Source organism: Blastomyces dermatitidis (assembly GCF_000003525.1).
Source record: "Blastomyces dermatitidis ER-3 genomic scaffold supercont1.3, whole genome shotgun sequence".
NCBI classification, from domain to species: domain Eukaryota; kingdom Fungi; phylum Ascomycota; class Eurotiomycetes; order Onygenales; family Ajellomycetaceae; genus Blastomyces; species Blastomyces dermatitidis.
Genome location: NW_025544776.1, coordinates 6,030,453 through 6,044,066, shown reverse-complemented (window position 1 = coordinate 6,044,066; position 13,614 = coordinate 6,030,453). Strand labels below are relative to the sequence as shown.

Below are 13,614 nucleotides of genomic sequence, written 5' to 3'. Positions count from 1 at the left end.
CTTTGATAAGATAGATGAGGATGGAAGTTTCATTGTAGCAGAGAGAAGGTTCTGTGAGTGATAGAGATCAGTGTAGATGAATGATTGCATCAATATATATATTATGATCACTTTCTTCTTATTCTTCTCTTATTTCTCATACATCTCACTAAAATTTAACATAGTGGAATTAGCGAAAATCGCGACATACAGAAGATTAGATCATGGAAATGATAAGTCTTAAGAAGAAGTTGACAGCCATGAAGACAGGTGCAGTGAGCATGGTGAAAAAGGCCTTGATCTTAGAGAAATTGTTTCAGTTGTTAAGTCAGGAGAAGTGTGATGCCCTTCTTCATATGAGTGATAGAGAAGAGAAGGTGGGTGAGAAGACTGATGAAGAGAGAACAGATGAGAATGAGATGAAAGAAAATGATGAAGATGAAGAGTTAGAATTCTGAATAGATGAGCTTCTGACACTATTAACTTATCTTTCCACATACAAAGTGATCAAAGGCCAAGATAAAGAAAAGGCAGTAATGTCTTGTCATCACTCAGCTAGACTGCATGGTGCTGCTGCAGAAGAGTCAACAGATGAATCATATAATAGAAGCTTGAAGGGCTAAGAAGAATCTAAGACTGTGATGTGAAAGCTTATAACACTGTTTATTCATTTGAAAAAGTTATGACTGTTCACACGCCAGTTTTCAGAAGAAGATGTTGAGATGAATGAGAAGAGAGAGAGTCAGAAGGCTGCTGTGAAAGCAGTCAGTGATGAAGAGCTGTAAGTAGAACTGAAAGCAGGAGCTGAATGAACAGATATAAATGCTGAAGAACTGTTGCTGATGAAAGAGAATAAGAAGCACTGAAGAGCTAGTCAGAAGCAACATGAGACTCTGAGTGATGATGTTTTAAGGAAGTTGAGACAGAAGAAGAATGTCAAGAGTGATCAGATGCCTTGGCTGTATGACACAGTATATATGAGACACCTGCATTATGATGACAAGACTGACTTGCACTTCTGGCAGAATGACAAGCTCGCTTGCCTGAGCATGTCAATCATGCAGGACCTGACTGTGAAGGGGCTTGCAGATGCTGTCTTGATCATTGAAAGACTTGCAGGACATAGTGAGAAGATGTCATTTGTTGATTGTGAATTTTTTGTTTTATTCAGTCAGTGATTGATTAAAGATTTGAGACAGTTATCTGTCAAGTGAAAGTTGCACTGGTGAATGAATAATGATGAACTAATCACTTCACAGACTGTCAATCCTAAGGGTTCTGCTAATTGAGATGTCATTATTCTGCAGACCTGTGGGGAAATAGCTTCTATGTCATGTCAGTGTTGCGCGAAGGGCCAGGGGTGATTCAAGAAATGTGTGGTCACCTCTGCAGATGATAAACAGACATGGCAAGGACATGATACTTGTGCCAACTGTCAGTGGAGAAATAAGGGGTCCCACTGCTCTTTAAATTGCTGTAGCCAGTATGAACTCAGGTGAAACACAGATAACTTGCTGTTTGAAGAAAGTGTGCCTGGATTTGAAAAAGGCTGTGGCTGAGGAGGTGGATGTTGATGACATTATTGAGGTCAGTGATATGAAGAAGAAGGACAATTCAACTATAGTTTCAATGAAAGAGAATGCCTACACCTTTCAAGCACAAGGTGTTGAGTCTGATTGTGCTGAAACTCTTGAAATGCATTCAAATCAGTGAGCAGGGCATCTTAACACCTGTGAAGGTGAGTGATGAGGTGAAGACAAGTCATTTAACCTCTACTAAGATGATCAATGAGGCCAAGATGAGTGATGTGTGATGATTGTTGATCCTGTCTTCTGAAGGTCGCATGATCAATTGTAGAGCTCAAGATCTGAAGGTGCTGAGACAGCTGCCTAACCTTAACAAGCATAATCTGGACACTGTTCAGGCCGCGCGGAAGGAACTGAACAAGATAGCTGAGTTTGTCAATGTGATTTCAGCTGTGAAGAATACTGTGACTAATAATTATTTCTTTAAGTTGCTCAGCGGGGTGCATTTCAGTGATCTTGTGAATGAGAGATTGTTAACAGATGTTGCATTTTGAGATGCATGTCTCACTGAGCAGGAGGTCAAGCTGTAGAAAGAGCTTGAAGATGATTGATGAGAAGAGATGAAGTGAAATGATGAAAAGAGTGAAAGATGATGATTTTCTTATTTTCTTTGTTTTCTCATTTAATAGCTAAAATTAGATTGCAATACATTTTCTTTCTTTCTTTCACTCTGTTTCTATTTTACTTTTCTTTCTATTGTTTACTCAGCTGACCGCGAGGCTTCTTGGTCATGAAGACCTTGACCAGGTGCAGAGTGTCTTGTGTGATGACTTTAAGAAGCTCTCAGATCAGGTCTTCATATCTCTTTCACTTAATCTGAAGATAAGTCTTGCTGTTCTCTGTGCACTTTCTTATGATATTTTCAACTTCAAATTGCAACTGATTATCAACAAGTACTGATTCTGATGATGAGTGCTTCATATCTGCTCCTGTTAACATGGTCTTTTTCAGGTGAATGATGAAGATTACTGAGTGCATTCATCAACTGACTGACAGTTTCAATTGAAATGTAGCATCTGATACTTTCTGAAGAATGTGAAATGAGCCTACCTGTAAGAGTGATAGCTTGAACATCTCTTTTAATGTATAGCTCTTTTGAGCTTTTTGAGTGAGGTTCAAGAAGACCCAATCATCAATCTGAATAGTTGGTTGAGAATGAGATTGATCAAAGAACTCAGCCATTCTAGCTTTTGCCAGAGTGTATAAGTCAAGAATGTCTTACCACACTGTATCTCACATGATGATGAACTCAGCTACATCTAGCAGAGCTTTCTCATTGTTCAATGACAGTCATCTAGGCTTTACACTCATGAGCAATTTGAAGAGAGAGATCATTGCTGACTGTGCAGCTACTGAGTTCAATACTCTTTTCACTTGTTCAAGCAGAGCAGTTCAATTTGCTTCATATTCATCTATAAGAAGTGTTTGCAATGTGACTTCAACTGTGAGATTGATTCACTTGCTTTGACTGTTTGAGTGAGAATTGTAGACAGTTGTCATCCATGCCTTAATTTCCATGAGTTGAAGGACTAACTTTCAAAATTGTGATGTAAATTTGAAGTCTCTATCTGAAATAATTGTCAGTGAAGGCTGTCAGTGACAGATCATCTTCTTATAGAAGTCTTCTGCTCATTGTGAAGTATCTCATTGTTCCTGTTCTGCAATTAGAATTACTGCTTTCAAAAATTTGTCTGTGACTGTTAATATAGTATCATGATTGTTGCTCACAGATAATCCTGTAATAAAATCAATTGAAAGAACTTCAAACAGCTGTTTTGAGGGTGAGATGAGGTGTAATTTGCCCCCTGACAAGTGATTCAGTGATTTGACTAGTTGGCAATTGAGGCATTGCAATAGATGGTCCAGGATTCTCTTTCAGGCATGGGGAAGGAAGAAGAACTGGTGAATAAGGTTTTCTGTTTAATGAAGGCCAGGGTGACCTGCTGTGTTGTGACACATATGGATGATGTCTCGCGCCAGTGATTTGGGGATACAGAGATGTGATTCTTTGAAGAACAATAGCCTGTCCCGCACTGTAAATGACTGGTATCACCCTTTCTGGCTGGCCTTGTGAAAGATCTTTCCCAATGCTGAGTTGTGGGAAATATCTTGATGTAGTTGCTTTTTGAATTTGTCAGCAAGCTCTATTACTGTAGTTGAAACCATACATATCTTCACTGAAGATGTGTCTGTCATCAGTCCACCTGCCTGATTGATGATGGCCTGGTGGATTTTTTTCTGCTCTTCAGAGAGAATCTCTTCTGAATCATTATCTAGACAGTGCAACCTGAATAGGGTGTCAGCATTAGTATGTGCAGTGTTCTTGTGATAGCAGATTGTCATCTGTGAGAGATATGAGCTTAGAACTAAGGCTCAATTTGCCAGTCAGTTGCTATGATGACCTATTACCAGTGACTGAAAAGTGGACACAAGAGTGACATGATCTGTGACAACTGTAAACTCACTGTCTAAATACTGTGATAATTTCCACAGGGCTCATATGAGTTCAAGACACTTCAATTCAGTTGCTCAGTAGTGCTTTTCAGCTGTGCTTAATCAGTGAGAGAGAAATAGAACAGGTCTTTCAATGTTATTCATTTCAACTTGATGTAGGGCTACTCTGATACCTCTTTGCTTGCTGGTGTCCATGTATAATATGAAGGGACATTTAAAGTTGGGATATGCCTGAGTGAGGGCGTTCATCAAGACTTGCTTTATCATGTTAAACAAATGTCTGGCTTCTGTGAGCAGAGTGTGAAACTGCAGCAAGTTCTTAAATCTCATCAACTTGGTCTTAGCTGCATATGATGCTCTTTTCTGGCTCATTTTTGAACTGTTATACAGCAACTTGATCTTGAGAGTCTCTAATGCTTTCATCTGATCTGCATAAAAACTGATAAAATTGTGATAATAATTGAAGAGGCTGATGATTCCTTCTAGTTCTCTGAGTGTTATAGAGAAGACTAGATTAGCAATAGCAGCTACTTTCTCTTCTTGAGTAGATATGTCTAGTCAGCTGACATGATGACCCAGCAAACACACTGAGAGATATGCGAAATGACATTTAGTTAATGACATTGTTATCCCAGATGTCTCAAGAGCTGTGAAGACTTGCTGTATATGATGAAGATGTTCATTCAGTGAGTGAGAGAAGATGATAATGTTATCTACATAGACTAATACAAATTGTCATAGGAATTTCACTAGGATCTCCTTCATACACTGTTGAAAGAACTCAGGTGAGGTTGTCAATCTCATTGTGACAACTGTAAAATGTTCAAGATCTCAGTGTGAGATCACAAATGTGGTTTTGAAATGATCACTCTGTTCAATTGCTTGTTGAAAGAAGTCTTGACAGATATTCATGAATGAGAATATCATAGAACTACTGAGTGATTGCAACATATCTTGTTATGTCAGTAGGGAATATGTATTGAGGAGTAAGTGTGTGTTTACTTTTCACAAATCAATCATCACTCTTGACTTCTTCCTAAGCCAGACCACAAAGGCAGGTGAAGCAATGAGGTTTCTGTCTCTGAGAGAAACATGTTCAATTCTTCTATCTTACAGGAGTGAGTTCAGAATCTGGTCAGCAGCTTCGCGATCTCTTTGAGACAGAGAATAGAGTCTCTGTTTCAGGCTGGAAAAGTTGCTCTCATCAATGAACTGCAGTGACATCTTAACATTGTCTGAAAATAAGCCTAGGCTGAAGCTAAATAGTTTATGATGTCAGTTGATGATCACTTGAATGACTGCTCAGTCTTCTGCTGCTCAGTGATCTGATACATCTACTTGAACTCACTTGATAAGAGTGTCTGCTGTGGGAATTTGAAGTGGATTATCCTGGTCTTCTGCATCCGCTAAATATAATTCAATGTACAAGGTAGGAAACAGAGAATCTTCTCAGTCAGAATGATGAATGATGTTGACATTGACAGCACAAATGACAATCTTCTTCCACTGCTGGGGTGGCTGTGGGTTTGACAGGCATCTACCTGTGCGGATAGCATCTCTGATGGTCTTGGTGTTTATGAAATATCTTTCATGAAATGTAACAAGTTCACCATGAACATTGATAGTTGCTTTCACTGATGATAATACATCATTAGCTATGATTATATTGCATCTGAGATATCACACTAAGTGGAATTCATCTTCAACAATGAAAAGAGAATTGTTGTCTGCTCTCAAGATAAGGTCTGTTGTTATGAATAGATTTGATTCATCAGCTTCTGAGCCAACTTCTCAAATGCCCACATGTTGATCATGCGGCATAGAGGTTGGTTGATAATGAGGGAAGAATAGGTTTGCTATTATTGTGTTGATAAGTGATATACCTGTGCCTGTATCCATACAAACAGAGAGATCGCCTTGTAGTGTAATGATGAGAATGATGAGAAAGGTGTAAGACAAATACTGTAGTCTGCTAATGTATTCTTGATCACTTATAGAGATATCACGCGCTGCAACTGCATATATGTCAGCATTAAAGATGTTTTAATAATCATCTGAGAGAATATCTGTAGATAAGATGAGCCTCTCAGTGCCCGCCTTGCTGGTTATTTTTCTGACTCACTGTCAGAATCTAGACTGAGGTCTAGATTCAGCAGCTCATTGTCATCTTTCTCAGTACTCTTCAGTTTGACTTGATTCACTGAATGATTGCTGTTCTCCTCTTTTTTGAGACAGCAGTTGATGTAATGAGGGCCTCCGCAGATGTAGCACTCTGCTGCAGGCACCAGCAGTCTTCCTCCTTCTGTTGTACACTGAATCAGCAACTTACTCATTGTGAGGGCACTCATGAGAATCACTGCTGTCTCTGTGATAGACACAGATGGCTTTGTAGCTTCTGTCTACTTGAACAGAGAGATGTGATATGAGCAGCAGTCATTATTCTGTTCAAAACATCTGGAACTACACATGTAGTTGATGAATTAAGTCTTCTGATCAGTTCAGGCATGTCAGATGACTGACTCATTGTCTCTAATTTGTTATCAGAAGTCATTCAATTGTTCAGTGAAAATGAGCGGTGTGATTAAGAAAAGATTGAACTCTAAACCCTCTCACAAGAGCCTCTTTATCATAATGAGGTCAGAGATTGCAGTGGCTTGCAGTAAGTTAATCTTCTGTGAGATGTATAACACCAGAAGCAGTTCATCTGACTTCTCAAAGAAAAAATACAGAGTCTGAGCTTTCATTCAAGCTTCTTCTTCTGATAGCTGGAACTCGCGTTTTAACTCATCAACAGTGATAGAGAGAGAGGCATTCATATCCTTTCTCATTTTGATAGACAGATCATTATGTCATTTCAACACCTGACTCTTCAGGCACAGAGAAAACATGCAGAGAACTGTGTTGTCTCTCTCCTGCATGGTGATGAATTCCAAGTGACTGACAAACACCATTATGTCTGTTTCTGCTGGGTTGAATAGCATGATGTTGTCAGCCTGTAATCTCGCTGGCCTATCATCACTCCATGCAGATGAATGGGGTCCACTATCAAGCAGAAGATCAAGATTGTCATGAGCAGGTGCCTGGTCTCTGCACATTCAGTTTCTCTCTGAGTTATAAGTAAAATATGCAGTGTCAGCTTCTCTGAGGAAATTAATCCTGTCTCTTATTAGGTTATGACAGTGCATTCTGCCTTCAGCACTGCATGGTCCTCATGGAATTGCCGGCGTTTGCCAGGTTCTAGAAGGTGGTTTGAAGCCTTTCTTGAAGAAGGCATCTAATTGCCGCACAGACTTGTTGAGAGGATTGTCAGCTCTGACATCTGTTCTGTTGATCTGAGCTGGACAGTCCATCTGCTGATGATGATCCAGCTCCTGCCTTTGAGCAGTGAGCGTGGCTTCCTCAGCATGGAAGCTATTTCATACTTCTGCCAACCTGCTTCTTTCATCTGTCAATTATTTGAGATTCTCTTAAAGTTTGCTGACATGTTCATCAATAAGAGCAGTACACTCATTCAACTGCTCCTTTCACTGATCAAGCTGATGTTCATGTTCATTGAGCTCACTCTCTTGTCAGGCCAGTCAGGCTTCTAGCTGTTCTAACTCCTTGATTGTATCTAGTATTGCTGCTTCATCAGAAGAAGCGCGATTCTGACAGTCAAATTCATGAAAGCTTGAGACTATCAAATCCCTCTTCTTAGTATTCTTTGTGACATCTGTGTGGAAGGCCTGTAACCAGGGATTAATGACATTCTTTCATTTCACTACCAGAGCAGAGTTAAGAACTGTTTTTATGTCATTGTAACATCTGACTGATACACTCACAAGAATGTCTTTCACTTTGATACAATTATACAGTGTCACTTAGCTTTTGACACTCTCATATCATCTGTCTGTGTTTCACCAGACTTCTGCAATCATAATAGCATGCTTTTCAGTCATTGCTTATGAGTAAGTTTGTCCTGAGTCAGGTCCATCAGTGAATTCTTGGATGAGTTGTTCAATTCTGCTGATGAGCTCATTCAGTTCAGTGAAAGAGAGTGACTGATGAGAGCTGCTCTGAGTGATTCATCTGTTCTACTTCATTATTATGACAGGGCTGACAAAGTCATATAAGAATGTGAAGATGAGTTTACTGCAACTATGATCATGTTCTAGACTGATCACTAGTACTATGATGTTCTGAAGCAGAAGATGCTTAAATAATCATTAGTCAGACCTATCATCAGCTGTAGTGTTGAATGAAGTAGATTCAAATGACTGCAGGTCAGACCAATCACTAGCTGCAGTGTTGAAAGAAGATAGAGTAACTAATCAGACTGATTACCAGCTAGTCAATTCTCAGCATTCACAGCCTGGTTCAATCATCAGTGCTATGTATATTGAGAGCGGAGCAGAAGTTAAAGGGACTAGAAGAACTTGATTCTTAACAAGACATGCTACCAAATTGTAGTGTACACTGCTATGTAGAGTCAGATATAAGGGTAAAAACTTGTCTTATTCTCTTAAAGATGGGAGATGGGCATACACTCTTATATATACAGTGATTGTTCTATAGAGATTAGCTCTTGTAGAAGGGGTGATCACCTATGAAGAGAAGGACAGAGGCTCTGTAGAGAAGGAGTGAATGCTCTCATAGAAGAAGTGATCACATATGAAGGAAAGAATGAAGGCTCTGTAGAGAAGGAGTGAAAGCTCTCATAGAAGAAGTGATCACATATGAAGGGAAGAACAGAGGGAGAAGGTAGGAGTGGAAGCTTCAGGAAACAGCAAGAGATAAAGCGGAAGCTAGAGCTGAATAGAGGATTGACTTGGATAGGGGGCGGAAGCACGCCATAACTGCTATGAAGAATTAATTATCTTTGAATACTTCTATGATTCATTTATCACTGAAAAGTTCTTTCTGGTTTTTTACTGAGTGCAGAGAATCATTGACTTTGATTGATTCTCTGAGTGAGAACAATGATATATGAAACATAAGTTGAATATTCATTAGTTAAAGATATTGAATTGAAAACTTCAGATTGAAAAACTAGAAACTGATTCTGAAAAATAGAGATATATACTAATCTTACAACTCAGGTCAAAATATTTGATAATGCTGATATAAATGAAAATTTCACTACAGCTATACTGTAATGATAAAATATTCTGATATTCTGAGATCTGATAAGTGATATTTCTGAATATCAGTAAATTACTAGAGATGACTTTACTGAGATGATTTAGAATACTCTGACAGTAAAAAAGAGACATCTGATGAAAGATATGTAAGAGAAGATATGAAAAAAGATTAAATTTTCAGAGATACTTTCAGTGAAAGACAGATCAGTGATGTAGAGATTTTCAATATAATCTATTTATATTTCAATATATTTAGTTTTCTATAAGTTTTATATATAAATTAGTTAATATATACTTTAATACATATAATTAGAATATATCTGTCTTGATATTCACTGAAGAAAGTTGTCATATTCTCTATCTTATAATTTGTATAGAATTCACTGATTTCACTGCATCAGAAAATCTTGAATTCTGTAGATATATTTCTAACAGTGCATTGAACACTTGTTTCTAGTTAATAGAAATAATTTTGTATTCAAAATAGCTGTAATTCAATCAGTGATAGTCTGTATAAAAAGTATTAAGATATGAATGAAATCTGTCAGATGTGCTGATTACACTCAGAGATGAAATATGAAAGTATTTACATTCATTGCATAGTAATCTGTAAAGATGAATCAATAACATATATAAAGACTCACATTTTTCTTTTTCTTCTTTTCTTCTTTCTTCTTCTTACAACAATAATACATCACAAAGATTATTTTCAGCTCACTCAGCTCACTCTGCTCTTCTTCATCTCTCAGTCTGATTAGTATTCTGTCAGTTGTAATAGAAAGCTTTTAATCAGAAAAGTTCTAATCAAGATATCTTGTCTGTATAGTATACTAAGAATATCAGTAATTTATCATATCAGTATTAATCACAGTAATAACAACAGCAGCAGTACTAATCACAGCAATAACAATAGTAGTAGTATTAAAATAATAAGTAACACTCTCAAGTGTACCTGTGCTGCTGCTGTAAAGACTCAAGAGAAGAAAACAAGCAGCTGTCTGAATACTCTGACAAAGCAGTCTGATAAATGAACAATGTATAAGTACTATTATTATTATTATTCTTCAATTATAGATGTATGCAGTCAGAGACTATGACATCTACCTGAGAACTTTAGTTCTCAGGGTTTTTTCTATGTCTGTAAAGTTAACTATTGTACATTCATCAATTTCAGATATGCAAAATCAGAAAATTCCAGCCCAGAATACAAAAACTGTTTACAAATTGCAGTGTTTTAACCTCTTTTGATACTTTGTAACCATTTGACAATATCATGACAAAAGAAAAGAGAGAAAGAACACAGTCTCAAAGATAGACACATTAAATAGATAGATAGAAAGAAATTGAAAGAAAAAGATACAGAAAAAGAAAAAGTAAAGAGAGACTATAACAAAACAAATTCTTAAAAGAGAGTGTATAGCTGTTTTAACAGACTATATCTGATTGATTTCCTCCTCTTCATATTCAGATAATTCTGAATTTAGCCATTTTCTTGTAGCTGCTTGAGTTTCTGATAGAAAGTCTATTAAGTATTTAATTCCTGTCTCAGTTGAGAATAAGAATCTCATATTTAATTGATTTAGATCATACTTCTCTTTCAATCTGGCTCTGAGACTATTGTATAATGCACAGTGCATTATAATATGCTCAGGATTCTCATTTGTATTGCAGAATGAGCATTCTATTGAGTCAAATCTATCATCAAATCTTTGTATATAAGATTTGAAATAGCCATGTCCTAGTTTCAGCTGTATTATAGATGAGAATATTTTCTTTTTACATTTAATTGAACAAGATTTCCACTTGGGTTTTGTTTCAAATCTTGAATAATGTATACTCTTCTTTTGTTTCTGCCAGCTTTCATTCCACTTGTCTAAACAAGATTCTTTTATTTTTCTCTTTATAAAAGACCAGGACACAATTTTTTGAATAGATCTGCTTAATTCTGCACCCTTTTTTGCAGCTGAATCAGCCAATTCATTGCCATGAATATTCATATGAGCAGGAACCCAGTGCAGATGAATTCTCAGCTTTGATGTTCTTCTCTCTTGAATTTTTAAAACAGAGTTTAAGATCAGTTCAAGATTCATTTGACCATTATGAATCTGACTATTTCTAAGTCTTTTTAAAGCAGCTTGACTATCAGAGAATATCCATGCCTCTTTCAAACAATTTCCTCTTTTATGAGATTTTATTTCAATGAGTTTGAAAGCTTTCACTATTGCAAATAGTTCAGCATCAAAGACTTCACATTCAGAGCCTAGATTCCAGAAATCTGAGATAAAATTAATATTATCTTCAGTATAAGCAATGCCTGCGCCCAATCTGTTCAAGTTCTCATTTTTTGAGCCATCTGAATAAATCAGAATAGAGTCTTTTATATTGATTGTAGAAATTCTCTTCAAATGCTGTTCATATTCTTTCTCTTTTGATAGTTCACTTATTTGTAAGTCTATAAGAGATTCAAGCTTTTTTCTCCAGGGAGATAACTTCTCATGATCAACTTTTTCAACATTTAAAGAAGAAAATTGATTTTTAATCAGAGAGCATAGTCTGTACAGTTGAGAAGGCATTTTCTTTGAAGAATTATTTTCATTCCAATCAAGAAATCTATTCCAATCCAGTTCATTTCCAGAGTTAATTGGTGGAAATGAAGAAGAGACTCTTTCTCTGATTATATGATTTGAGCTCATCTTTACAACTCTCAGAGCATAGTTCATACAGGCCTTTTCAAATCTAATAGTAGGAGGAGGAATTGAAGCTTCAATTTCCATTGCTTTAATAGGAGATGATTTAAATGCTCCCAGAATTCTTCTCAAGGCTCTGTTTTGCAGACTTTGAAAGAGTTCAGTGAAATTCCCTTGATTATTCCACCAAACTTGAACTCCATAATCAGCTACTGATGTAATACAGGCTATATATAACTGTCTCATAGCCTGGAAGGATAGACCCCTCTCTGTATTTGATAGTCTGATTATGTTGTTCAATAGTCTTTCTGCCTTGACAGTTCTTTGTTGAATGTGATATTTAAAATTCAACTTGGAGTTTAACCATACTCCTAACCATTTGACATTTACACTGGGTTTAATCTCTCTATTTAAAAGAGTTAGAGATAGTTCTTTCTCATTGAATCTAGGAAAGAAATGAATTAACTCAGTTTTATCCATATCAAATTGAATTTGATTGATATCTGCTCTAACAAAGATTTCCTTTGCAGCTTCTTCAATTACTTTCAAATTCTCTTTGATAGTTTTTGAGCTGTAGACTAGACCAATATCATCCACATAACTCGGAGATCGCACTATTCTCATATTTCTATTTTTGAATAGATATGCAGTGTATATTGCAAATAAAATGGGTGAGATTGGAGACCCCTGTGGTACTCCTATTTTTATCTCAGTCTTGTCTTGTTTCATTCCATCAAAGAAGAGTTGTATAATTCTTTTAGACATAAAACAGTTAACCCATTTTATTAGGGAAAGAGGCAGTTTTAATATCTTCAATGTCTGAATTAACTTTGACTTTGAAACATGATCAAACGCTCCTTTTATATCAATAAAAACTGCAGTTGAGACCAGACCCTCATGCTTTGCTATTTGAATATCATGAACAACTGAGAGAACAGTGTCAATTGCAGAACACTGTTTTCTACCTCCCATTTGTTCACTGAATAAAAGAGAATCATCTATAGAGCTTATAAAAGATAGTCGAGTAGCTATTATCTTTTCTAAAACCTTTCCTAAACAGTTCAATAGAGATATTACTCTATATGACTTAGGAATTGAAGTTTTTCTATTAGGTTTTGCAAGAATCACTCCAGTGGCTTCTCTCCAGCATTCAGGATGATATCCATTTTTCAAGAGATTGAAAAAGAGCTCAAAATATTCATTCTTTAAGTAGGAATATGTATTTTGAATAATCAAGTGATTAATTGAATCTGGACCTGCAGCAGTTTTAACAGAACTTGAGAAGATAGCTGACTCTAATTCATCTTGTGTAAGATCAGGCCATTCCCAGTCATTTTCATCAATGTAGTTGAGAAGTGATATATTCTCTTCCTCTGAATCTGAATCTGAATCTGGTGAGTTCTGAAAGAGAATTCTCATGAAAGCTTGACATTTTTCCTCAAAAGAGTTTGCTGTATATGATTCATTCTGAAACTCATATTCTAGAGCTGGAAGTTTTGCTACACTTCTTGTTTTAGTATAGTTAAAAGCTTTAAAAACTTCCTTCCCTTGTGCTTCTTCAAGAAATTTATTCCAGCAGTCTGTTTTAGCTCTTTTAATATCTGAAAAATATTCATTTCTGACAGTTTTGAACTCTTCATCAGATATTATATCATTCTTCCAATCTCTTCTAGCAGTAGCTAATTCTTTTCTTTTAGATGAGATATTCTCATTCCACCAAGGTTTTGAATACTCAGAAGATTTTCTTTTTGGAATATTATCTCTAACACTTGTTAGAATGATAGATGT

At 36.4% G+C, this 13,614-nt stretch overlaps 1 protein-coding gene across 1 annotated transcript; it reads left to right on the top strand.

The window, feature by feature from the left end:
* Positions 1 to 203: 203 nt before the first annotated feature.
* On the top strand, positions 204 to 2,059 carry BDCG_16751 (uncharacterized protein; the record flags this gene model as incomplete). Its single annotated transcript, XM_045425943.1, has 5 exons — positions 204 to 356; positions 681 to 760; positions 962 to 1,104; positions 1,508 to 1,688; positions 1,837 to 2,059. The coding sequence occupies 5 exons, from the start codon at positions 204 to 206 to the stop codon at positions 2,057 to 2,059; spliced, it is 780 nt and encodes a 259-aa protein (XP_045280456.1).
* Positions 2,060 to 13,614: the final 11,555 nt, after the last annotated feature.